The sequence below is a fragment of the Macaca nemestrina genome, chromosome 1 (assembly GCF_043159975.1).
Source record: "Macaca nemestrina isolate mMacNem1 chromosome 1, mMacNem.hap1, whole genome shotgun sequence".
NCBI lineage: Eukaryota > Metazoa > Chordata > Mammalia > Primates > Cercopithecidae > Macaca > Macaca nemestrina.
Genome location: NC_092125.1, coordinates 171,651,583 through 171,676,915, shown reverse-complemented (window position 1 = coordinate 171,676,915; position 25,333 = coordinate 171,651,583). Strand labels below are relative to the sequence as shown.

The 25,333-nt window shown below is 40.6% G+C and overlaps 1 protein-coding gene across 6 annotated transcripts in view; it reads left to right on the top strand.

The window, feature by feature from the left end:
- The window catches only part of LOC105495168 (PATJ crumbs cell polarity complex component), a 428,227-nt gene that overhangs the window by 254,117 nt on the left and 148,777 nt on the right, over positions 1-25,333 (top strand). For all 6 annotated transcript variants that reach the window (XM_011764431.2, XM_011764430.2, XM_011764432.2 and 3 more), the window contains one exon: positions 20,319-20,410. In XM_011764431.2, coding sequence (XP_011762733.2) covers positions 20,319-20,410 — 92 coding nt within the window. The remainder of the gene's footprint in view (positions 1-20,318; positions 20,411-25,333) is intronic.

Sequence of the window (25,333 nt, the reverse complement as noted above, 5' to 3'; positions counted from 1 at the left end):
CTTATAATTTATAGTCAGAAGCTTCTGTCATCTAGATTGGCGCTTTTAGATTACCATACATGGATGCAATTTTATGAAGTGTGTTTCTTAATGAAATAACTATGCCCTCAGAGACCTCATGTAATAAAATATCCCATTACAGAAACAGTAGTTTGAGGAACAGGAAGAAGAACAAAGAATTAAAAATTGCAAGAAAATAACTTTTCCTGTAGCTTTATTAATAGAGATAGGTTCTTTTCTTTTCTTTTCTTTTCTTTTTTTTGTGAGATGGAGTCTTGCTCTATCGCCCAGGCTGAAGTGCAGTGGCACAATCTTGGCTCACAGCAAACTCTGCCTCCTGGGTTCAAGTAATTCTTGTGCCTCAGCCTCCTGAGTACCTGGGATTACAGGTGCACACCACCAAGCCCAGCTAATTTTTGTATTTTAGTGGAGATGCGGTGTCACCATGTTGGCCAGGCTAGTCTTGAACTCCTGACCTCAAGTGATCTGCCCGCCTTGGCCTCCCAAAGTACTGGGATTATAGGGATGAGCTACTGTGCCTGGCCAGAGATAGGTTCTAAATAGCTGAAAGTGTAAAAATAAATTGATCAAGTGTTCGATTGTAGCTATGGTTTCACTAATACTAAATACTATTCACTAATACTAAAATATTACATTTTAGTATGTGATTTGTTGTATGTCAATATTGTATCTCAAAGCTATTAAGAAACGGGTGATTAAACCTGACACAAATACATTTTGTAAGCAAGCCCTGAATATGACCTTCCCCTATGCAAAGCCAAAGTCACCTCATTTTGTTATTCGTAAGATGATCTGCAGCCCGGTTCACAAGTCTAAAAGTCACCAGAAGACTGTGGTGCTGGCTGAGTGGTCAGCCTCACACACTAAGTGCAGTCCTCTGGTCATTACAGCATTGTCACCAATAGCTATCTGTGTCTTGCTAATCATGTTCCCTAAGTAATCAATTATGTTATACTCAGTTTCAGTTACAAAAGATGTGCTCATTAAAAGACATTGGGAGTGAGGTTGGTGCTGAATAGGGAATTGAGCTAACATTGAGTACTTACTATTTGCCTGGCAGTGCTAAATTCTTTACACGCATTCTCTCTCTTAACTTTTACCATAACCCTATGAAGTAGGGGCCTAAATTCTCATTTTATAGGTAAGGAAACTGTGACATTAAGGATTGGGATAAATATGCAGACACTGGCTTTTCTGACTCAAAGCCTATGTTTTTAAGTTGAGTTCTGGATTAATAATGATTCTAGAAGGTAATAAGTGAATTCATTACCATTTTGTATTAATACTTTTGGTAGATACAGATTAATGCAATTTATCTAGTACTAGTTTAAAACACCCAAGGTAGTTTCTCACAATACAATTCCATGCTATTCTTATCTTCTTAGTTTGTTTGTGTGTGTATGTGTTTAAAGACAGGGTCTCGCTCTGTCACCCAGGCTGGGGGTGCAATGGAATGATCATAGCTCACTGTAACTTGAAACTCCTGGGCTCCAGTAATCCTCCCTCCTCAGCTTCCTGAGTAGCTAGGACTACAAGTGCATGCCAGTGTGCCCAGCTAATATATATATATATATATATATATATATATATATATATATATATAATGGTTTTATTTATTTTTTTTCCTTTTTGAGACAGAGTCTCACCCTGTCACCCAGGCTGGAGTGCAGTGGCGTGATCTCAGCTCACTGCAACCTCCACCTCCTAAATTCAAGCTATTCTCCTGCCTCAGCCTCTTGATTAACTGAGATTATAGGCATGCGCCACCAGGCCTGGCTAATTTTTTTTTTGTATTTTTAGTAGAGATGGGGTTTCACCATGTTGGTCAGGCTGGTCTAAACTCCTGACCTTAAGTGATCTGCCTGCCTCCGCCTCCCAAAGTTCTGGAATTACAGGCGTGAGCCACTGCGCCCAGCCCAGCTAATTTTTATTTAATTTGTTATAGAGTCAAAGTCTTTCTGTATTGCCCAGGCTGATCTCCAACTCCTAGGCTCAAGCAATCTTCCCACCTCAACCTCCCAAAGGGCTGGAATTACAGATGTGAGCCACTGTGCCCAGCCTATCTTCTAAAAATTTAATTCCACTTCGAATTAATTAAAAGTAGTATGTAGTTGTGAAATTACATTCATCGCCTAAGAACCAAAGAAGAAGAAAATTAATTTGATGAGCTTGTTCTTGCACTAGGAGAGCTTGTCTGAACTTCATAATTAAAGACCTTTACCCTTCAGTTCCTTCAGAGAGTCAGAGTTTTATTTTCCAGCTGCAGAAACTATTATGTAAAACCTAGTTCGTATCGGTTGGCCTCATTCTTTTGTTTCCTGCTATGAAGTCTTTTGAGTTCTATTTCTGCCATTTTTGTTTCTGACTGTGGCTTGTTTGGGGAATAGTTAAATTATTTAGTCATACTTCCTTATGCCACTGAAATATTGAGGCCAAAAATCCATATTCTTGTCTTGGAGGAATGACAATCGTTTATTTTTTATTACTGCAGTCCTCATTATTGCTCTCACAAAAGCTTTATGTGTGGTCTCGCCAGTGAGCCAAATTATCTTAAAATTATGGAAAGTGCCATGAAAATAGAAAGTAAAAATGATGATTGAAGAAGCAGATTACTGAAGAAATCTGTTAAAAAAAAAAAAAAAAAGTAGTGACAAGAACGTATGCTGGAGAAGAAATTTACAGAAGGAGTAATTTTCAGCAGTGCCTCTCTCGACTCTTCTTTCTGCAGTTTTCCCCCATGTCTTCCATAACCTATTGGGATTGTTCTCTGGGCCTCCATTTCCTCCTTTGTCCAGCGCCTTCCCAACTTCCTTCCTGTCCTGTGGATATTGTAGTGACTGTACTGAAACGCAGCCTGGAAAAATATGCTCTTAGAATTGAGAGAAGTTTTCTTATATTAGCCTTTTGTATTTTGCTTTATTTGTATATTTTCTGCCCCATTAACAGTATATAACAGAGGCGGGGCACAGTGGCTCACACCTGTAATCCCAGCACTTTGGGAGGCTGAGGCAGGCAGATCACCTGAGGTCAGGAGTTCAAGACCAGCCTGGCCCACGCATGTCTACTAAAAATACAAAAATTAGCCAAAAATGGTGCTGCACAGCTGTAATCTCAGCTACTTGGGAGGCTGAGCCACAAGAATTGCTTGAACCTGGGAGGTGGAGGTTACAGTGAACTGAGATCACACCACTGCACTCCAGCCTCGGCGACAGAGTGAGACTCTATCTCAAAACAAAACAAAACAAAACAAAACAAGAGAGGCCGTTCCACTCCTTCCACCCCAAAAGCTAGCAAATACTGGATATTATAAGACCTTAGGCAACCTGATAGGTGAAAATTCTATCATTAGAGCAAGTTTTTCTCTACATACACAGGTAAGGAAGAAAGTAGTACTGTGCTGAGATGAGGCAGAGTTGTGGTTTTTGTTTTTGTTGTTTTTTTGGTTTTCTTTTAGGCAGAGTCTTGTTCTGTCGCCCAGGCTGGAGTTCAGTGGTACCATCTCGGCTCATTGCAACCTCTGCCTCCCAAGTTCAAGCAATTCTCCTGCCTCAGCCTCCCGAGTAGCTGGGACTACAGGCACCCACCACCATGCCCGGCTAATTTTTGTATTTTTAGTAGAGACGAGGTTTCACCAGGCTGGTCTCAAACTTCTGACCTCAGGTGATCCTCCCACCTCAGCCTCCCAACGTGCTGGGATTATAGGTGTGAGCCAACATGCCTGGCCCAGAGTTTTTAAAGTTGACACTTGAGTTGGGTTTTTCTGTCTTTACCACTGTACAAAAATAATAGAATGAGAATTGGGTGCTGGGTTTTGTTTTGTTGTTTTAGTGGTGGCAGGAAGCTGGGGATGCAGGTGATTGGGATGAGTATTACAGAGGTAGCAGGAGTCCCATGGCACCAAGTTCTGTCTTCTTGTTACCCATTCCAGAGGCCCTGAACCTACGTAGAGGCTTTGAGATCAGGAGACTTGAGCTTGGATTCTGGCTCTGCCACCTCCTTACCTAGAACCCCTTTATAAGTCACTGAGTTTGTGAATCTCAGTGTCATCATTACAAAAGTACAGGAACACCAACCTTCTCTGTCATGGTGAGCAGTGTGGCAGTGCTGGACTCTATGAGTTATACTTTAAAAACTATCAACTGTATATGATGTAATCCTGCCCCTGCAGGACTGATTCACTAACAAGATTACTGTTTAAAAGAAAGAAAAAGAGAGCAGGGCACAGTGGCTCATGCCTGTAATCCCAGCACTTTGGGAGGCTGAGGCAAGTTCATCATTTGAGGTCAGGAGTTCAAGGCCAGCCTGGCCAACATAGTGGAACCCTGTCTCTACCAGAAATACAAAAAAGTTATCTGGGTATGGTCGTGCATGCCTGTAATCCCAGCTACTTGGGAAGCTGAGGCAGGAGAATCGCTTGATCCCCGGAGGCAGAGGTTGTAGTGAGCCAAGATCGTGCCACTGTACTCCAGCCTAGGCGACAAGAGCGAAACTCCGTCTCAAAAAAAAAAAAAAAAAAAAAAAGAGAGAGAGAGAGAGAAACTGGAGTTGGAAGGGGGCACAGTTAGGGAGTTTATTGATAGAGTCCTTTGATGACTGAATGGGTTTTTGACTATGTCTATACAAGGGACAAGTAAAATATTTTGAAGGCAAGATAAAAGATTTCTAGCAACAGAGAGAATTGAGGTGGGGTTCTAATTAGATCAGCTGCTTTTATGAAAAGGAGGAAACATTAAGCATTACTAGTTTAGGGAAAGTCTTGACTGGTGGCATATAGCGATGTTCTTGGAAGAAGAAATTCCAGGTCATTTTTCACCTGAGTCCTGTCTGCTTTTGTGGCTAACAATACTACTGATAGAGTTAGGCTGTAATATCTCCATGTCCTAGGAAACCATGATTCCTCTGCAATATAAGAGGTGGATTATTCTGTGCCTTCATTCATTTATTCTTTCCTTTGCCATGCAGCTAATAGGAAAGTACCTATAGTCACCTACTTCATTTGGCCAAGTGAAACAGCTTGTGGCAATTGGAGCAACTTCCACAGGAGTATTCAAAATTAGAACAACACAGAAACATATTTCTCAATTTTCTCAAAGTCAGTATTTTTCAAAAACATGTCAGGGTTTAGAATTCAAAAGGATATCTTACTATTTTCCCCATATAACAAATTTAGACAGACGTGAGCTGCATATTACTATTATGCTGCCTTTAGAATGTATTTCAATTTAATTAGTTTTGAGAGAAAATAAATCTCTCATCTTTAAGCCTTTTAAATGAATGTGATCCTTTGGAAACATTATACTTCACAAGAAATAGATTAAATTGCAGCTGTGGAAAATCTTACTTCAGCACTGCAATTTCCATTAAACTGAGTCCTTGAAACCTGCTCCTTTGCCCAAGGTATTAAGAAGTGGCTGCTTCTTGTACACTATTTTGTCTTTTCCAAGGAAAAAATTAATGTGATAATTTATTCAGAAGTCTTTTTTCATTATTGTGAAATTGTGTTTCACCTGAGTTTCAGGCATCTGCCCTGTCCTATCTCTAACCTGACACCCCTTTCCTCCCTTCGGTTCTCCCATCTGCAAAGTGGGAGCAGTGGTTTGGAAAGTGGGCATCCTCTTCAAATGGGGGCCAGTGCCCAAGATTTTTGGAAAGAAGAAACTACCTCTATTATCTCTGTCAGTCTACTTCCCTCCTCTCCAGCCTGAAAGCTACACTGAAAAGGTACCTGTGGTTCCTACAGCGAGACCTTGAGTTTCACACCTGCGTGCCTTTCATATGCTTTTCCCCAGTCGTGGAGTCCTCTTGCCACTCACTTCCCCTGTGCCTGCTAAGCTTCTCTCTAAACATTTGTCTACTCCTTCTTAAGGGCAAACACCCACCTCCAAGATGAGACAATTGCTTCTTATTTTATGCCTACACACATCATATGGCAATGCAATTATTTGTTTCCAAAACCATGTCACTTACAGAGTACCAGATCCTTGAGGGTAGCAACCATATCTGACAAAGTCACTTCTACAAAGTGGCTTTCAGAGAATCTGGTACCTGGAACACACTTAGTGTTTAATACATGGCAGCTATGATGACAATGGTAATGAAAATTCCTGTATCCTCATCACTTATGCAATGATTGTTGAGTAAGTGAATAAATGGGTAAATATTCAACATATCTATTATACTTTCATTGGAGCATTTCTTGATCTGAGGTTTCTACTTTGTGAGCCCTATAAATTAGAATTCCAATTTCAGAGAATTAAAAAAAGAGTTACTTTTTTTTTTTTTTTTTTTTGAGACGGAGTCTCGCTCTGTCGCCCGGGCTGGAGTGCTGTGGCCAGATCTCAGCTCACTGAAAGCTCCGCCTCCCGGGTTTACGCCATTCTCCTGCCTCAGCCTCCCGAGTAGCTGGGACTACAGGCGCCTGCCACCTCGCCCGGCTAGTTTTTTGTATTTTTTAGTAGAGACGGGGTTTCACCGGGTTAGCCAGGATGGTCTCGATCTCCTGACCTCGTGATCCGCCCGTCTCGGCCTCCCAAAGTGCTGGGATTACAGGCTTGAGCCACCGCGCCCGGCCAAAAAAGAGTTACTTATTCTATGGCTTTTTTTTCACCCCAGGTAAATACTCTTAGGGAATGTTTTTTAATTAATAAGCTTTTAAACTGAAAGATTTTGGCTATAAGTTCTGATTCTAGACGTGTTATGTTGGTCAAATTTCTTAAACTCACTGTGCCTCAATTTCTCCATCTATTTAATGAGGTAACCATGCAGTTCTCTACTGGTTTGAGTGGGACAAGTAATGTATTAGGCTTGTGTGCACATGTATGTGTGTGTGCCCTCTACGTTGTAAGCGTTTGTTACATGGTACTATTATAGTTATAAAATGTCAATATAGAAAAACAAACTGAAAATCACCTTAAATCCCACCACAGATATGACCATTGCTGACATTTAGTAGAGATACTCACAGAACTTTCTTTGAACCCACATAGAAACTTTTACGTAAATGAAAATAATGTGGTAAATAAATAGGTTGCATGAAATTTGTTATGTTCTTCACTCTGCATGCAGTGTTTTCTTTCTACGACAATGCATTTACATCTGTATCATCCTCCCCTACCTCTGTTTAGTACCACAGTTTTCCATTTATTGATATATGATCATTAGGATAATCGTTTGTTGGTTAATATGTAGTTTTTTGCCCTTTTTCTCTTTTAAAAGAATAGCCATGAGAGGGATGACTGGGTTTTTTAATTTTTTAGGATAAGTCTTTTTTGGGGTTTTTTTTTTTTTTTTTTTTTTTTGGCATAGTTTCACTGTGTCACCCAGGCTTGAGGGCAGTGGTGTGATCTCAGCTTACTGCAGCCTCCACCTCCTGGCTTCAGGCTATTTTCATGCCTCAGCTTCCTGAGTGGCCAGACTGGTCTCGAACTCCTGACCTCAAGTGATCCACCCACCTTGGTTTCCCAAAGTGCTAGGATTACAGGTGCCCAGCCTAGGATACATTCTCAGAAGTGGAATTATTAGATTAAAAGTTAACCTATAAAAATACTCATCGTTATAAGTACTTATGATTTGCTTTTTTTTTTAAAGAAAAAAATTAGACCAGGCACAGTGGCTCATACCTGTAGCCCCAGCACTTTGGGAGGCTGAGATGAGAGGATTGCCTGATCCCAGGAGTTCAGGACCACCCTGGGCAAGATAGCAAGACCTTGTCTCTACCAAAAAAATTAGCCAGGCATGGTGGTACATACCTGTACTCCTAACTACTTGGGAGGCTGAGGTGGGAGATTCCTTGAACCTGGGAGTTAGAGGCTTCAAGGCTACAGTGAGCTATGATTGTGCCACTGCACCCCAGCCTGGACAACAGAGCAAGACCCTGCCTCTTAAAAAAAAAAGTAAATTACAGAGAAGGATTCTCAGATTTAATTATCACCAATTCAAATTACATGGATTTCAACTCAGTTCTTTAATAATAATTTGTCACTTTTCATAATCTTTCTGCTTTAATAAAAGTGTGGGTGGGGTATTGTTAGGTATAATATGACACGATGTTCACACCTCAGGCAAATCTGTTACTTCAGCTAAACTTTAATTTTTATATAATTAATATTTCCATTCCTAACTTAAGTTAATTAACTTTTACTTCCAATTTGGCAGTTATTTTTAGTAGATTTAATTGAGCTGCTCTTCGGTATAAATTTCTTTTTGATTTTTTTTTTGAGATGCAGTCTCACTCTGTCGCTCCAGGCTGGAGTGCGATGGCGTGATCTTGGCTCTCTGCAACCTCCATCTCCCAGGGTCAAGCTATTCTCCTGTCTCTGCCTCCCAAGTAGCTGGAATTACAGGTGCACGCCGCCACGCCCGGCTAATATTTTGTATTTTTAGTAGAGACAGGGTTTCACCATGTTCCCCAGGCTGGTCTCGAACTCCTGAGCTCAGGCAGTCCACCCACCTCAGCCTCCCAAAGTGCTAGGAGTACAGGCGTGAGCCACCATGTCCGGCCCAGTATAAATTTCTATTCGTGTTAGTTGAACTATAAAAAATTAAAAGTAGTTGAAAACCTGTCACTTCATATTTTTGAATAATTAATTTTATTGAAACAAATCTCATTAAAGATCTCTAAAGTGAAAGTTTGTATAGTATAACAAAAGGATTTGTATTCATTTACTTTTGCTGAATTTTCATTGGATTAACCCTAATTCTACTTCTGCTAGGTTAACGTTATAATTAAGTATCCCATCTCTGGTACATAAATATAAGAAGACTTAACTTATATCAGATTGTCTTCCCCCACTACAGTAGTTGAAACCAGTCTATAAGGGGAAAAGTCAAACACAATGAAAATCCATTATAATATGGCTTAGGAGCTTTGCAAATACAGTCAGGCCTTAATGGCAGGGATACATTTCTGAGAAATGCATCACTGAATGATTTTGTTGTATTAATGTCATAAAGTGTACAACCTAGATGATCTGGCCCACTCCACATCTAGGCTATATGATATAAGGCTATTGTTCCCAGGCTATAAACCTGGGCAGCATGTTACTGTACTGAAGACTGTAGGCAACTGTAACACAATGGTAAATATTTTTATATCTAAACATAGAAAAGGTACAATAAAAGTATGGTATTATAATCGTATGGGACCACCATCATATATGTGGTCCATCCTTTACTGAGTCATTATTATGTGGCACATGACTATAGAGGTATTTCTCATTTGAGGTTGTTATCTTCAGTATCCAGAGCTACCATAATTTGCTACTGAATGACATTTTATTGAGTTGGAAATTCAGAATCTGGGGAAAAAACGAATTCACTTACCCCTAAGGTAAAATGTTACTGTCTTTCTGGGACTAGGCATCATGAAGCTGAGACAGAAGTTACTAGAACTATCTGGAAGACCTCAGAAAGCCCACTTTGTCAGTAATCAGATGAGGAAGCTAAAAACAGATAAGAAAACCAGAATTGTAGGTCAAGAGCATAGAAAGCTCCTTTGGACAGAAAGCTTTTTCCCTTTTTCTTTTTCTTCTTTTGTATCTTTTTGGATGCCAAGGCAAATTACTGAACATCTGAAAGAGCACAAGACTAGGAGATTGAAAGAGGTATGTCAGTTAGATTTACAAATTAATATTTAGAATTAGCAGGAGCCTAAGAAACCATATCAATGAATACTTTTTGGTTGCAAAGAACAGAAATTAGTTCAAATAATTGTCCCAGTCAGCTTGCGCTGACCATAGACATCTATTTCTCACAGTTCTGGAGGCTGAGAGGCCCAACATCTAGATGCTGAGATAATTTGGTTCCTGGTGAGGGCTGTCTTTCCTGGTTTGCAGACAGTGTTCCTGCTGTATGCACACACATGGTGAAGGGAGACATTATGTCTCTTATTGTAAGGGCACTAATTTCCTCTATGAGGGCTCCATCCTCATGACCTTGTTGCTTCTCAAAGGCCCCACGTCCAAATACCATCGTATTGTGAATTAAGGCTTCAACATATGAATTTGCAGAGGGACATAAAAATTCAGCCCATAGCAACAGCTTCACCAAAAAAGTAGAATCTATTGTAATCATGTGACTCCTTCCTGGAACCTGAAGATCAGGATGCACCAGGGCCTCGGGAAATGATGGCTTTTCCAGTCCCTTCATCTGTGTGGCAGAATATGGACATCTCACAGAAGCTTAATGAACATGTAGAAAAGAACTGTGTCTCAGCTCCAATTTAAAACCCCCTAAAGAGAGAATCTCCTCAGCCGTGACCCGGAGTGGCATGACAAGCAACACAAAATTGGCTGCCCACCATAAAGGATGGTATTTGTGATGAGAGGATTTGAAGGACAGTCCCTCACAAAGAGAAGCAGTTGTGTGCTGGCAACGATCCCCCTAGGTATCTACTACATCCCTCATCTGGTCTGGCTTTCTTATCTTAGTAATATAGAAATTGAGATAGAATGCCATTAAATCACTTCCCATAGTCATGGCTTGATGAATGTGAGAAAAAGATATAATTTATCATCCAAACTGGGTAACTATTAGTAGGCACAGTGGCTCATGCCTGTAATCCCAGCACTTTGGGAGGCCAGGGCAAGTGGATCGCTTGAGTCCAGGAGTTCAAGACCAGCCTGGGTAACATGGCAAGACCCCGTCTTTATGAAAAATGAGCCTGGTGTGTAGTGCGCACCTGTAGTCCCAGCTACTCAGGAAGCTGAGGTGGGAGGATTGGTTGAGTCTGGGAGATCAAGTCTGCAGTGAGCCATGATCGCACCATTGCACTCCAGCCTGGGTGACAGAGCAAGACCCTGACTCAAAAATAAATAAATAATTGGAACAACATAAATAAACTAGGCTGTCTCAGGAAAATCAGGATATATGATTACCCTTGAATGAAAGAGTCGTAGATCTCAGGTTTTGAGATAATAAATAGATTATTTGGGTAAATTGGGAAGCGTCAAATCAGGACTAAAGATAGTTCTTCCCACCATTGTGGGATGATATCGAAGATAAATACATGTCTGAATAATTTATTATTCTTCCCTTATATCATTCAGTCACCTTTGAAAGAAGAAACTTTGAGAAAGGCACTTAGTTTCTCTACTTCACAGTTTACTGGAAGTAAATGGAAAATAATATTTTTCCAATTTCAAGATAATCTGAATGAGCACCCAGATCATGAAAGGTGGGGAGCAATATTTGATCCAAAATGAAATATCTTAATTGTTTTTCTTGGAGCTGGGTCAGAAAAAGCTAAAAAGGTAGTCAACCTATATATATTGAACCTATTTGTTTACAGGCATACTTCAGATAGATTATGGGTTCCATTCTAGATTACCACAATAAAGCGAGTATCAGAATAAAGTGAGTCACATGTGTTTGTTTCCCAGCATATGTGAAAGTTATGTTTACACTATGATCTATAAAATGTGCATTAGCATGATGTCTAAACAAGTACATACATTAATTTTAAAATAATTTATTTGTAAAAAATGCTAACAATCATCTAAGCCTTCAGCAAGTTGTCATCTTTTTGCTGGTGGAGAGTCTCGCCTCCATGTTGATGGTTGCTGACTGATCAGGGTGGTGGTTGCTGAAGGTTGGGGTGGCTGTGACAACTTCATAAAATAAGATAACAATGACATTTGCTACATCGATTGACTCCTTTCATGAGAGATTTCTCAGTAACATCGGATGCTGTTTAATAGCATTTTACCCACAGTAGAATTTCTTTCAAAATTGGAGTCAGTCCTCTCAAACCCTAGGACTGCTTTATCAATGAAGTTTATGTAATAGTCTAGATTCATTGTCATTTCAACAATGTTCAAAGCATCTTCACCAGGAGTAGATTTCATGTCAAGAAACCACTTTTGGCCAGGCCTTGTGGCTCATATCTGTAATCCCAGCACTTTGGGAGACCAAGGTGGGCAGATCACAAGGTCAGGAGTTCGAGACCAGCCTGACCAATATGGTGAAACCCTGTCTCTACTAAAAACACAAAAATTAGCCGAGCGTGGTGGTGGGCGCCTGTAATCCCAGCTACTGAGGAAGCTGAGGCAGGAGAATCACTTGAACCTGGGAGGCGGAGGTTGCAGTGAGCCCAGATTGCGCCATTGCACTTCCAGCCTGGGAGACAGAGTGAGACTCCATCTCCAAAAAAAAAAAGAAGAAGAAGAAGAAGGAGAAGAAGAAGGAGAAGAAGAAGAAACCAGTTTCTTTGCTTATCTATAGGAGGCAGCTCCTCATCTGTTCAAGTTTGATCATGAGATTGCAGCAATCCAGTCCCATCTTCAGGCTCCACTTCTGATTCTAGTTCTCTGGCCATTTCTACCACACCTGCAGTGACTTCCTTCATTGAAATCTTTTTTTTTTTTTTTTTTTTTTTTGAGACTGAGTCTGGCTCTGTCGCCCAGGCTGGAGTGCGGTGGCCGGATCTCAGCTCACTGCAAGCTCCGCCTCCCGGGTTCACGCCATTCTCCTGCCTCAGCCTCCCGAGTAGCTGGGACTACAGGCGTCCGCCACCTCGCCCGGCTAGTTTTTTTTTTGTATTTTGTAGTAGAGACGGAGTTTCACCGTGTTAGCCAGGATGGTCTCGATCTCCTGACCTCGTGATCCGCCCGTCTTGGCCTCCCAAAGTGCTGGGATTACAGGCTTGAGCCACCGCGCCCGGCCCATTGAAATCTTGAACTCCTTGAAGTCATTCATGAGAGTTGTAATCAGCTTCTCCCAAATTCCTGTTAATATTGTTTTGTTTTTTTTTGTTGTTGTTGTTTTTTGTAGCCACATTTATTTAAGTGCACAGCTCAGTGGTAATAAATACAGGTATATTCTTTTTTTTCCTTCCCCTCTCCTAACTCCCCCACAAACCCCCTCCCCACCCTGCCCCAGCCTCTGGTAATCACCAGTCTACTCTCTATCTTCATGAAATCTACTTTTTTAGCTCCCACATATGAGTGAGAACATGTGATATTTGTCTTTCTGTGCTTGATATATTTCACTTAACATAATGGCCTCCAGTTCCATCCATATTATAGAAAATGACAGGATTTCATTCTTTGTTATAGCTGAATATTATTCCATTGTGTATATATGCCACATTTTCATTATCCATTCCCCTGTTGATGAGCACTTAGGTTGATTCCATATAGGCAAAGGAGTTTAATTGACTCATAGTTCCACATGGTTGGGAGGCTTCAGGAAACTTACAGTCATGACGGAAGGGGAAGGAAGCAAACACATCCTTCTTCACATGAAAGACTGTTGTTGAAAATTTATTGTTTAGTGTAGCCATCTTTGTTACTGAGCTTAGCTAGATCTTCTGAATAACTTGCTGAAGTTTCTACATTAGCACTTGCTGCTTCTCCTTGCACTTTTATGAGATTGAGACTTCTCGCCATAAACCTCTGCTAGCTTCAAACAACTTCTGCAACTTCCTCACCTTTCCCAGCCTAGATAGAATTGAAGAGAGTTAGGGCCTTGCTTTGGATTAGGCTTTTGCTTAAGGGAATGTTATGGCCGATTCAAACTTCTATCCAGACCACTTAAACTTTCTCCATATTAGCAATTAGGTTGTTTCGCTTTCTTATCATTCCTGTGTTCACTGGAGTGGCACTTTTAATTTCCTTCAAGAACTTTTCCTTTGCATTCACAACTTGGCTAACTGATGCAAGAGGCCTAGCTTTCAGCTTATCTCAGCTTTTGACATGCCTTCCTCACTAAGTTTAGTCATTTCTAGCTTTTGGTTTACAATGAGAGATGTGGGACTCTTCCTTTTACTTGAACACTTAAAGATTATTGTAGGGTATTAATTGGCCTAACTTCAATATTGTTGTGTCTTGGAATAGGAAGATCTTGGAGGAGAGAAAAAGAGATGGGGAGCAGCTGGTCAGTGGAGTAATCAGAACACACAATTGTGTGTTAATTGATTAATTAAGTTTGCCATTTTATATGGGCACAGTTTATGATGCCCCAAAACAATAATAATAAGATCGAAGGTCATGGATCACATATTGCCATAACAGATATAATAATAATGTAAAAGTCTGAAATATGGAGAGAATTACCCAAATGTGACACAGACAGGAAGTCAGCACATGCTGCTGTAAAAATGGTGCCAGTAGACTTGCTCGATGCAGGGTTGCCACAAACTTTCCATTTGTAAAAAAAAAAAAACACACAATAAAATGAGATATACCTATATACTGAAAAAAGTGTCATAAGGGTATGTCGTTATTCAAGGTTCAGTGTGTTTGCATGAAGAGAAAGGAACAGTTTTATGGGACTCCATATTGCATTCGGGACTTTAAAAAACCTAAAAGTCTTAGATGAGTATGGTGGCACATGCCTGTGGTCCCAGCTACTTGGGAGGAAGAAGCAGGAGGATCTCTTTATCCCAGGAGACTGAGGCTATAGCGAGCCACATACATACTACTTCACTCCAGCCTGAGTGACACTGAGACCCTGTCTCAAAAAAAAAAAAAAAAAAAAAAAAAAACAAGCAAAAAGCAAAATATAGCTTAAAAGTCAACTATTGGGCATTTCCCCCATGTGTTGTAGTGACCTGGTTTTTGGTTGATACTGACTTTTTGATCTCAAAAGTCCAAGACCTAAGATGGTAGGGTGACCAACTCACTTTTCTGTTCTTGTTCATCTTTTTATAGAGATGGCTGTTAGAAGTTATCTCATGTTTTCTGTGTACCATCCAGATCATGTGACCTCTGGGTATGCCCTAGGATTATAGGCTTTTAAACTAATTGCTAAAGCACCTTGGGCAAATCATAGTTTCCTAATCTAGTGAAAGTAAATCCTACCCCAGTTATTCTGAGATTTAAGTGAGATACTGTGCTTAATGAGTTTAGCATAGAGTTCTGCACTGAGTAAGCACTCAGTAGATGGTAGCCTTTATTAACTATAGTTAACCTAATAGACTTCCAAAAAAGAATGCTTTTTTTTTCTTTTTTTGCCTATATTATTTGGAAAACTTTCTACATCTGTTGTTTAAAGAATAATGTCCTCAGAGAACAGCTTCTCAGTAATACAATAGATGATAATCTAAAGCTAATTGTGCATAAAATATATCATTCTTTCCAACTTGTTATTGAGTTTTCAATAGAGTATGTTTCCTTTAGTGATGAAAAAATATGAAAACTGCTTGAATAGTTGGAAGCTGTATAACTTTTATTTAAATAGTGAAATTGTTTTATATTAAATAAGAAGAAAACAAAAGAGAGACCTCTCCTAAAACTGAATGGCTACAAATGGGTTATTTTTTTCCCCTAGCCCTAACCCTAAATGTGTTATTTTTAAGGCCATAAAAGAGTCTTTGTCTTGGATTTATTTTTTTATCCAGAGATCAGCATTTTTCTTCTAGATTTAATCCAGTTAAATCAGGTTCACTCTTTCTTGGGTTTCTTGCTCTGTTCCCAGTTTTCCACTGCATAGCAGAGTTTCTCCAGAGGCCTCGGCATGTTGCCGGGAGCAGCTGCCTTAGCTGTAAACACCCGGATTGGCACTGGAAAAAACATCAACAGCAAGCAAGCTGCTTTGCCTTTCCACTGCCAGAGGCTCTGCACATGTAGAAACAGCACCATGAAAGGCATAACTTTAGATTTCCTCTTACGTAAATTAAAATTAATGAACTGCTTTCTTCGTTTCGGATCTCATTTTTCCCTCTCGGAATAATAGTACCATAGATTCTATTCTACCAAAATGGAGGATCACCACTAAAGAAGCAGACATATCCATAAACATGAAAGTTAGATTTCCTACATGCTCAAGCGTTTTGCTGATCAAAACCTTTTTTTTTTTTTTAACCTTAGTCATTTTGAAGGCTGGAGCCCATGTTAGTGAAAGCCTACTCACAGTTGATTAAGTACCACTTCCATTCAGGACTGCAATTCAGCACATCCTCATTGAGGGCTACTATGCGCAAGCTCTGCATGAAAAGCTGGGAGCCACCTAGAGGAGGATGTTGGCTCCTGCCCTAAGGAGCTCAGCTCAGTTCAGTAGGTGTTGTGTGCCTGCACTGATGCTTACTGCCCAACAAGGATTGACTTTACCATGTTGTGTTGTGGTATAAGTGCAAGAAGGGAAAATTTTTTTAAACCTAGTGCCACAGGATTCAAAGACAGGAGGGTAGGATAGGTGGTTTAGAAAAAGTTTCTGGAAGCAGAGGCTGAACACAGTGGGGAAGACATAGACATTCACAAATGCTTAACTGAATGCCAGGCCTTGAATCAGGCTCATTCCAAATGTCATTCATCTTTTTTGAGACAGAGTCTTGCTCTGTCGCCCAGGCTGGAGTGCAGTGATGCGATTTTGGCTCACTGCAGCCTCCGCCTCCCAGGTTCAAGTGATTCTCATGCCTCAGCTTCCCAAGTAGCTGGGACCACAGGCACATGACACGATGCCCAGCTAATTTTCGTATTTTTAGTAGAGGTGAGGTTTCGCCATGTTGGCCAGGCTGGTCTTGAGTTCCTGACCTCAAGTGATCTGCCTGCCTCAACCTCCCAAAGTGCTGGGATTACAGGCATGGGCAACCGCACCCGCCCTGCCATTCTTCTCACTCTGCCGATCAGGCTGGAGTGCAGTAGTACAGTCATAGCTCACTGTAGTCTTGAACTCCTGGACTGAAGCAATCCTCCCACCTCAGCTTCCCCTGAGTAGCTGGTATTACAGGCACACGCCACCATACCTGGTTAATTTTTTATTATTTTTTTGTAGAGACAGGGTCTTTCTGTGTTGCCCAGGCTGGTCTCAGACTCCTCAAGTGATCTTCCTGTCTCAGCCTCCCAAAGCTCTGGTATTACAGGCATGAGCCACCACACCTGTCCTAATCTAATTTTCAAATATGATTTAAAGTACCTTGTTTGTAGTTAATTATAAATTAAAGAGATTGGAAAATATGGTCAGCAAAATACATGATCATACTAAACATACTATTTTAAAACTTGGTTTTACCAGTTAGTACCATTTTGGACATTTTCTATGTCATTAAGTATGCTTTTTCACAAACTCTTAAAAATGATTTCTTTCCTTGTCTTTTCTTTCTTTCTTTTTTTTTTTTTTTTTAATTGGAGACAGGGTCTCACTGTGTTGCCCGGGCTAGAGTGCAGTGGCACAATCTTGCCTCACTGCAGCCTCAACCTTACAGGCTCAAGTGAACCTCCCACGTCAGCCTCCCAAGTAGCTGTGACTACAAGTGCATACCACCGCACTTGGCTGATTTTTATATTGTTTGTCAACACAGGGTTTCACCATGTTGCTCAGGCTGGTCCACCGGCCTCAGGCTCACAAAGTGCTGGGATTACAGCTGTGAGCCTCTGCACCCGGCCACTGCATGATTTCTTTAACCATTTCCCTTGTAGCTAACTGGGTAAGAAGATACAAATATAAGAAAAGTTAAATTATTAAAGTGTTAGGAGAAAATATATAGACAGTGGACTTATTTTTAAATGCATGATACTAAGGATAGAAACATATGCCAGGCACAGTGGCTCATACCTGTAATCCCAGCACTTCGGGAGGCCGAGGAGGGCGGATCACCTGAGGTCAGGAGGTCAAGACCAACCTGGCCAACATGGTGAAAACCCGTCTCTACTAAAAATACAAAAAAAATTAGCCAGGCTTGGTGGCAGGCACCTGTAATCCCAGCAACTCAGGAGGCTGAGGCAGGAGAATTGCTTGAACCTCAGAGGCAGAGGTTGCAATGAGCTGAGATCATGCCACTGGACTCCAGCTTTGGCAACAGAGCAAGACTCTGTCTCAAAAAAAAAAAAAAAAAAAAAAAAAAAAAAGACACGTAATAGCAAAGATGAGTAGTTTTAAAAATCCTTTGGGTATCAAGAGTACTCTAAATAAAATGTAAAGGCATTATCTTGTTTAATTCTTACAATAGCTTTGTGAAGTAGGTACTTAGATTTCTTTTAGAGAAGGGGAAACTGAGGCACAGAGAACTGACAGTGTGGAAATCGGTGCTTTCTATGAGATTGATGATTTTGTGTGTGTGTGTGTGTGTGACTGAGTCTCACTCTGTGACCTAGGCTGGAGTGCAGTGGCGCAATCTCGGCTTGCTGCAACCTCCACCTCCCAGGTTCAAGCTATTCTCCTGTCTCAGCCTCACCAGTAGCTGGGACTAAAGGTGCGCACCACCATGTCTGGCTAATTTTTTGTTTTTGTTTTTGTTTTTGTTTTGATTTTTGTTTGGAAACAGAGTCTCAGTCTGTCACCCACGCTGGAGTGCAGTGGCGCCATCTCAGCTCCCAAGTAGCTGGGACGATAGACATGCACTACCACACCCAGCTAATTTTTGTATTTTTTAGTAGAGATGGGGTTTCGCCATGTTGACCAGGCTGGTCTCGAACTCCTGGCCTCAAGTGATCCATCCGCCTAGGCCTCCCAATGTGCTGGAATTATAGGTGCCCAGCCTAATTTTTGTAATTTTAGTAGAGACGGGGTTTCACCATGTTGGCCAGGCTGGTGTCACACTCCTGACCTCAAGTGATCTGCCTCCCTTGGTCTCTGAAAGTGCTGGGATTACAGGCGTAAGCCACTGTGCCCAGTGAGATTGAGGATCTTCCTGCAGAACGAAAGCTGATAAAATAAGAGGCAGAGTGAGAAGGTAGCTCCAGTTTGGTCTTTCCATCAGCCTTGGATGTGAATCCCAGCTTTACCACTTAGGAAAGGTGACGGAAGGGCCGCTTTTCAGACAGTTGAAAATACTATATTTTCATTTCATATTTTAAATTGTTCATTTCCATATGCTTTCTCATTATAACTATTTTGACCAAAAAAAATAATAATAATGTGTTTAGATGTCTTGAACATCAGTTGTGTCTTAAAATGCAAAATTCCAGAGACAGCAAGAACAAATTAGATGCTAATTACAACTCCTTTTCCTATCCCTTATATAGCACACTATACTATCTCTTAAATAGTAGAGATTGTCAAGTTCACACTTGAATAGGGATGGTATAGGTATCGATCATTAACTACGTTTTAAAGAGATGGAAGGAAAAAAGTCAAAACTACGAGCTGTTACCAACTGGGTGAAATAAAGTAAGAGAGTTTCCAGCTATCATCATAGTTTATCAGTGGGAAATTTTGGAATAAAGAAATTTAGAATTTAAATGTTGTTTAGGTCATCTTTTGGTAGATTCAATCAAGTTTAAAATTCTACCATGTCTTGGATATGAGCAGACGGCTCATTGATGGCATTCAGTAAAATCTTTCTGTGTAGCTGGTTTAAAATTTGACTTAAAACAGGGACATAATATTTACCTTCTCTTCAGTAACAAAATTTATGTTATGTAATAACCTTGACATGTTTACAAAATCATGTTTAATGGGCTCTCCAGAGCTCCGGTGAATACCACAATTTGGTCTGTTTTCAACATTTCTAAATAATCTGGGAAAGCTGTAGGAAATGAAATATCTGTCGTAAACTTTTTGTATCAGGCTTAACTACTGCTTTCTTGAAGTTTAGCAAAAGGATAAAGGGCTGTATGTTCTTCATTAACTGTAGTCAAAACTGAATTTAAGGATTTTTGATAGCTGTTTAGAATTACTGTTTGAATCTCTACTACAAAGAATATTAAGATTTTTAGCATTTGAGAGTCCTAATATTCCCACTTAAAAATCATTAGACTTACTTTGGGAGGCCAAGACATGTGGATCACGTGGTCAGGAGTTCTAAACCAGCCTGGGCAACGTGGTGAAACCCCATCTCTACTAAAAATACAAAAATTAGCCAACCATGGTGGCACACACCTGTCATCCCAGCTACTCAGGAGGCAGAGGCAGGAGAATTGCTTGAACCTGGTGGGTAGAGGTTGCAGTGCGCCAAGATCGTGCCACTGCACTCCAGCCTGGGTGACTGAGCGAGACTCCGCCTCAAAAAAAAAAAAACAAAAAACAGTAGACTTAGGGCCGGGTGCAGTGGCTTTTGCCTGTAGTCCCAGCACTTTGGGAGGTTGAGGCGGGCAGATCACTTGAGGCCAAAAGTTTAAGACCAACCTAGCCAACATGGTGAAACCTCATCTCTACTAAAAATACAAAAAAATTAGCCAGGCATGATGGCGTATGCTGGTAATTCCAGCTACTCAGGAGGCTGAGGCATGAGAATCACTTGAACCCAGAAGGTGGAGGTTGCAGTGAGCCAAGATCGCACCACTGCACTCCAGCCTGGATGACAGAGTGAGAGTGTCTCAAAAAAAAAAATAAATCAGTAGACTTTATCATTTAATTCCAAGTATATATGTATATACTTGTAGACATGTATAATTTAGTACATTGTATTTTTTCCCAAACAGATAAACAATCAAATTCTGTATGGAAGAAGTCACCAAAATGCATCTGCCATTATTAAGACCGCCCCATCAAAAGTCAAGCTGGTTTTCATCAGGTAAGATTGCTAGATCTGGTTTTGCAAAATCAAAGACCTCTTCTGAAGATGTTATTAATGTAAGACTATGTCATCTTTGATTTGTCTAGCGAAATCACTGTTTCTTCTAAAAACATATATTCCTTTTGTAACTGTCACTTCAAGAAAAGTATTGCAGGGCGCGGTGGCTCACGCCTGTAATCCCAGCACTTTGGGAGGCCAAGGCGGGCGGATCACGAGGTCAGGAGATCAAGACCATCCTGGCTAATATGGTGAAACCCTGTCTCTACTAAAAATACAAAAAATTAGCCGGGCGTGGTGGTGGCGGGCGCCTGTAGTCCCCGCTACTCGGGAGGCTGAGGCAGGAGAATAGCGTGAGCCCGGGAGGCGGAGCTTGCAGTGAGCCAAGACTGCACCACTGCACTCCAGCATGGGTGACAGTGAGACTCTGTCTCAAAAAAAAAAAAAAAAAGAAAAGAAAAGTACTGATTGTTTTGATTATGAAGTTTTCTTACTTGCTTATGTTTCACAGCGTAGAATCGGTAGCTGAGGCTAGTATTTATAATTCAGTTATAAAACATTCTTCCCTTTCTGGATCCATTTATCCTGTATATAAATATAATGAGACCTGCTAACTTCTCTTCCTGTCACTATTATTTGGTACATTTGCTGAATCATTAATGTCTTCATTAAAGAATAAACAAGAAAATAGAACTGAGGACATTTTTAGGAGCTTCCTTGTAAGAGTGCTGGTGAGAAGCCCGGAGTAGAGAAGATGTCAGCACTGCTGCCTAGAGTTGTATTGTGTGTTTGGGGCTTCACATTTACTCACACCTCCCCTGCAAGCTGATTGAGCCCTCTCGGTACAAGTAAATCAGAATTAGGGATCTGACTGTTTGTAGCCAACATTGCCACATCAGCAGTAGAAATGAGGTTGTTTGATTCTCTTTATTGGACTGAAATGACAAGTAAATCTGAATTATTTTTAGGTCATGTACCTAACCCTCTATGTTCACTGTAGCTCTGCTTCTTTTTCCTTCTGGGACTCAGGTATCATCTGTAAAATGGGATAATAAAGCACCTCCCTCATTCATTGTGATATTTCAGAAATTGAAAATGCTCAATACAATATCTAGCAGAGAATAAGGGGTGAAAGAATGTTAGCTGCTATTTTAGGATGATGACAATCATTATTATTCTTCCCTTTCTCATTAGCTACCAGCAGTAAGATCTGTCCATTCCCAGGGACCATTGGGATTAGGAGGTGGTTTTATTCCCAGCATGGGCACTAACGTGATTGAAATATTCCTTTCCACTTCTACTTTGCTCCTGAAGAAATCCTGCATTAGGACCAGGCACGGTGGCTCATGTCTGTAATCCCAGCAGTTTGGGAGGATCACCTAAGGTTAGGAGTTTGAGACCAGACTGGCCAACACAGCGAAACCTGTCTCTACTGAAAAATACAAAAAATTAGCCAGGTGTGATGGCACACAACTCTACTCCCAGCTACTCGGGAGGCTAAGGCAGGAGAATTGCTTGAACCCAGGAGGCAGAGGCTTCAGTGAGCTGAGATCGCACCATGCACTTCAGCCTGGACGACAGAGAAAGACTCTATCTCAAAAAAAAAAAGGAAAAAAAAAAAAAAAAAAAAAAAGACCAGGCATGGTGGCTCACGTCTGTAATCCCAGCACTTTGGGAGGCTGAGGCGGGCAGATCACGATGTCAGGAGTTCGAGATCAGCCTGGCCAAGCCAACATGGTGAAACCCTGTCTCTACTAAAAATACAAAAATTAGCCAGGCGTGGTGGCGCACACCTGTAATCCCAGCTACTCAGGAGGCTGAGGCAGGAGAATTGCTTCTTGAACTCAGGAGGCAGAGGTTTCAGTGAGCCGAGATCACACCACTGTACTCCCACCTGGTTGACAGAGCGAGACTCTGTCTCAAAAAAAAAGGAAATCCTGTATTAGCATCCTTTTCTCCCACCTAGTGGCACTTTCTGGCTTTCTAGTTTTTTACTCTATTTTCAGAGAGTGAAAGCTTCCTCCTTCACATATGTCTTTGTATGTTAAGATGAGCCCTTTATCCTTACTCTCCTTTGACATCCTCTGTTAGACACCAGTCTCCTTTTTGGTTTTCTTGTCCTTTCTTTTGGCAAGGGTTATAAAATTAGAGTTAGTTGATTTAAAAAAAAATTGAGTAGACTTTGAAGAAAGGTCGGCACTCAAGAGATTCAGATGTTGTTCATTGAGAGAAGTCCACAAAAGTAGTGTGTTTAGACTTGAAAACTTTGCATAAAGTTGTGTGGGGGCCGGGCGCAGTGACTCACACCTGTAATCCCACCACTTTGGGAGGCCAAGGCAGTAGGATGGCTTGAGTTCAGGAGTTTAAGACTGGTCTGGGCAACATAGTGAGACCCAATCTGTGCAAAAGAAAAAAATTAGCCGGGTGTGGTGGCATGTGCCCTGTAGTCCCAGCTACTTGGGAGGCTGAAGCAGGAGCATCGCATGAGCCAAGGAGGTTGAGGCTGCAGTGAGCCATGATCACGCCACTACACTTCAGCTTGGGTGACAACAAGACCTTGTCTCAAAAAAAAAAAAAAAAAAGCACACTGTGTGGCTAGTACATGAGAAGATGTATGTAGCACTTAACAGGGTCAGCATCTGCACATGGTATTTAGTACATAGTGATGGCTGCTACCACAAGAGCTGTTATCAACATTACTTACCTCTTCAGCACATGTGGTGGGGCTTTTATTACCCACATGGGCCGTGCAATTTTAAAGAGAGCAAAAAGAACATTGAATAGAGTCCAAAGGAAATAATTTAATGCAATTGTGTAGTTGGGAAATAAAACCCTCCTCCTTCAATAAAGAAAGGTTAAACGATTTGAAATTATTTAGAAGACAGAAGAGAAACCTGAATAGAATTTTAATCATAGTAGTAAAGCTCCATCAATTTAGAGTCTGATTATTTCAGTTTTGATCATTGAACAGAACAGAATCAAGAAAAGAATTTGTTGAGTAAATCAATGGTATACACAAAATTGAGGACGCTACTGAATGCTTATTTACTGGAAGTGATTTTAAGCAATTTAGAAGTATCAATGTACATTTAAAATCTGTACTCTAATTCTTAGTCCATTCGGACTGCTGTAACAAAATACCCGAGTGTCTTACAAAGAACAGAAATTCATTTATTTATTTATTTATTTTGAGACAGAGTCTTGCTCTGTCACCCAGGCTGGAGTGCAGTGGTGCGATCTTGGCACACTGCAACCACTGCCTCCCAGGCTCAAACAATTCTCATGCCTCAGCCTCCCGAGTAGCTGGGACTATAGGTGTGTACCATCAGGCCCGGCTAATTTTTTTTGTATTTTAGTAGAGATGGGGTTTCACTGTGTTGGCCAGGCTGGTCTCAAACTCCTGGCCTCAATGGTCTGCCCACCTCAGCCTCCCAAAGTGCTGGGATCACAGACGCGAGCCACTGGGCCTGGCCCAGAAATTTATTTCTCACAGTTTTGGAGGCTACAAAGTTTGAGATCAAGGCTCTAGCAGATTTGGTGTCTGGGAGAGGGCCTGCTTCCTCTTTCATAGATCTATTCCGTGTATCCCACGTAACAGGAGGGGCTCCCTTGGGCCTCCTTTGTAAGGCAGTAATCCCACCATGAGGGCCCCACTCTCATGACGTAAACACCTTCCAAAAGGCCCTGCCTATTAATACCTTCATGTTGGTGATTCAGTTTCAACATATGAATTTTGAGGGGACACAAACATTCAGACTGTAGCATGAACCTTTCCTGCATGGTCTTTCAATTACAGTGTGTAGCATATAATGAGTGTTCAGAAAGCTTTATTGAATGAATTTCCTTTTTGCTCCTACTAAGCAGTTCTAGATTACTTATTGTCCAAAGGCAACAATTATAGTAAGTTCATTGTTGTTATTTTGTGGATTAAAAATATATTTCTGTAACTCAGTATTTTACAAAATTCCTCATACCTCAGCCCCTCTTCCCAGTACTTTCCCAAATTAGCTAAGATTTTTTTATATCTTCTTTTATAGGGAGAAAAAACATATAGGAGTGATTCTGAATAATTATTTATTATAAGAATCCTGATTTTGCCTGTTTTAGTATCAAATCCTGAAGAAGTTAAAATTCGATTCATTATCAAGTTTCCAAAAGTTAACACTTAAATCATCTCAGCACCACAGATGCGATTTTGCTTGTCTTTTGAACTCTGCATAGCTTGTACTGTGTTATAATGTAACTTTGAAAACTAGTTTTTATAAATTGTATTTCTTAACAATTTGCACTTCTATTTGGCAAAATTTCCTTCCTTAGTTGAAATTATCCTCTGTGCTTTTCCATTATACAGAAAATTTTGGCTTTTATACCTTGGCAACTGTTTTTCAAATTTATTGACAATTGAGATGAAAATGGGAACTGGCCACAGGTTTTAGAGAATGATTAGCAGTAATCACAGAAAGCTATTAAAATATGCTGCAAGCAACATTTTAATTAACTAAGGCCTTTAGTCTATAGCAATGTACATTTTGTGATCAGGTCCTTGTCATATTCTTTTAACACTTGTATTTATTCGTATACTAATTCATCTATAATTGGCAAGGGGTCTGTGGGTCATTAGCACAAATTAGCAAGTTGCAGCTATTTATACATGACTTACATAATCACTTTTTCCCTTTTCCTTTTCACATCATTAGATTTTGGACAATCCTGGAAATTGTACTTTAAACATGTGGTCTCTGATACACTAAATTATTCAACTCCGTATCATCCAGATGCGTATTACAATCTGGGTGCTTGCTATGCACTCTACATTCGGTTCTGTGGGTTTTCGTGTTTGGCATTCTCCCCTTCATGTGAGCACACCAATTTAAGTACAGGAGGAGAACTATATTAACACAACGAATAAATTGCTGTATTTGG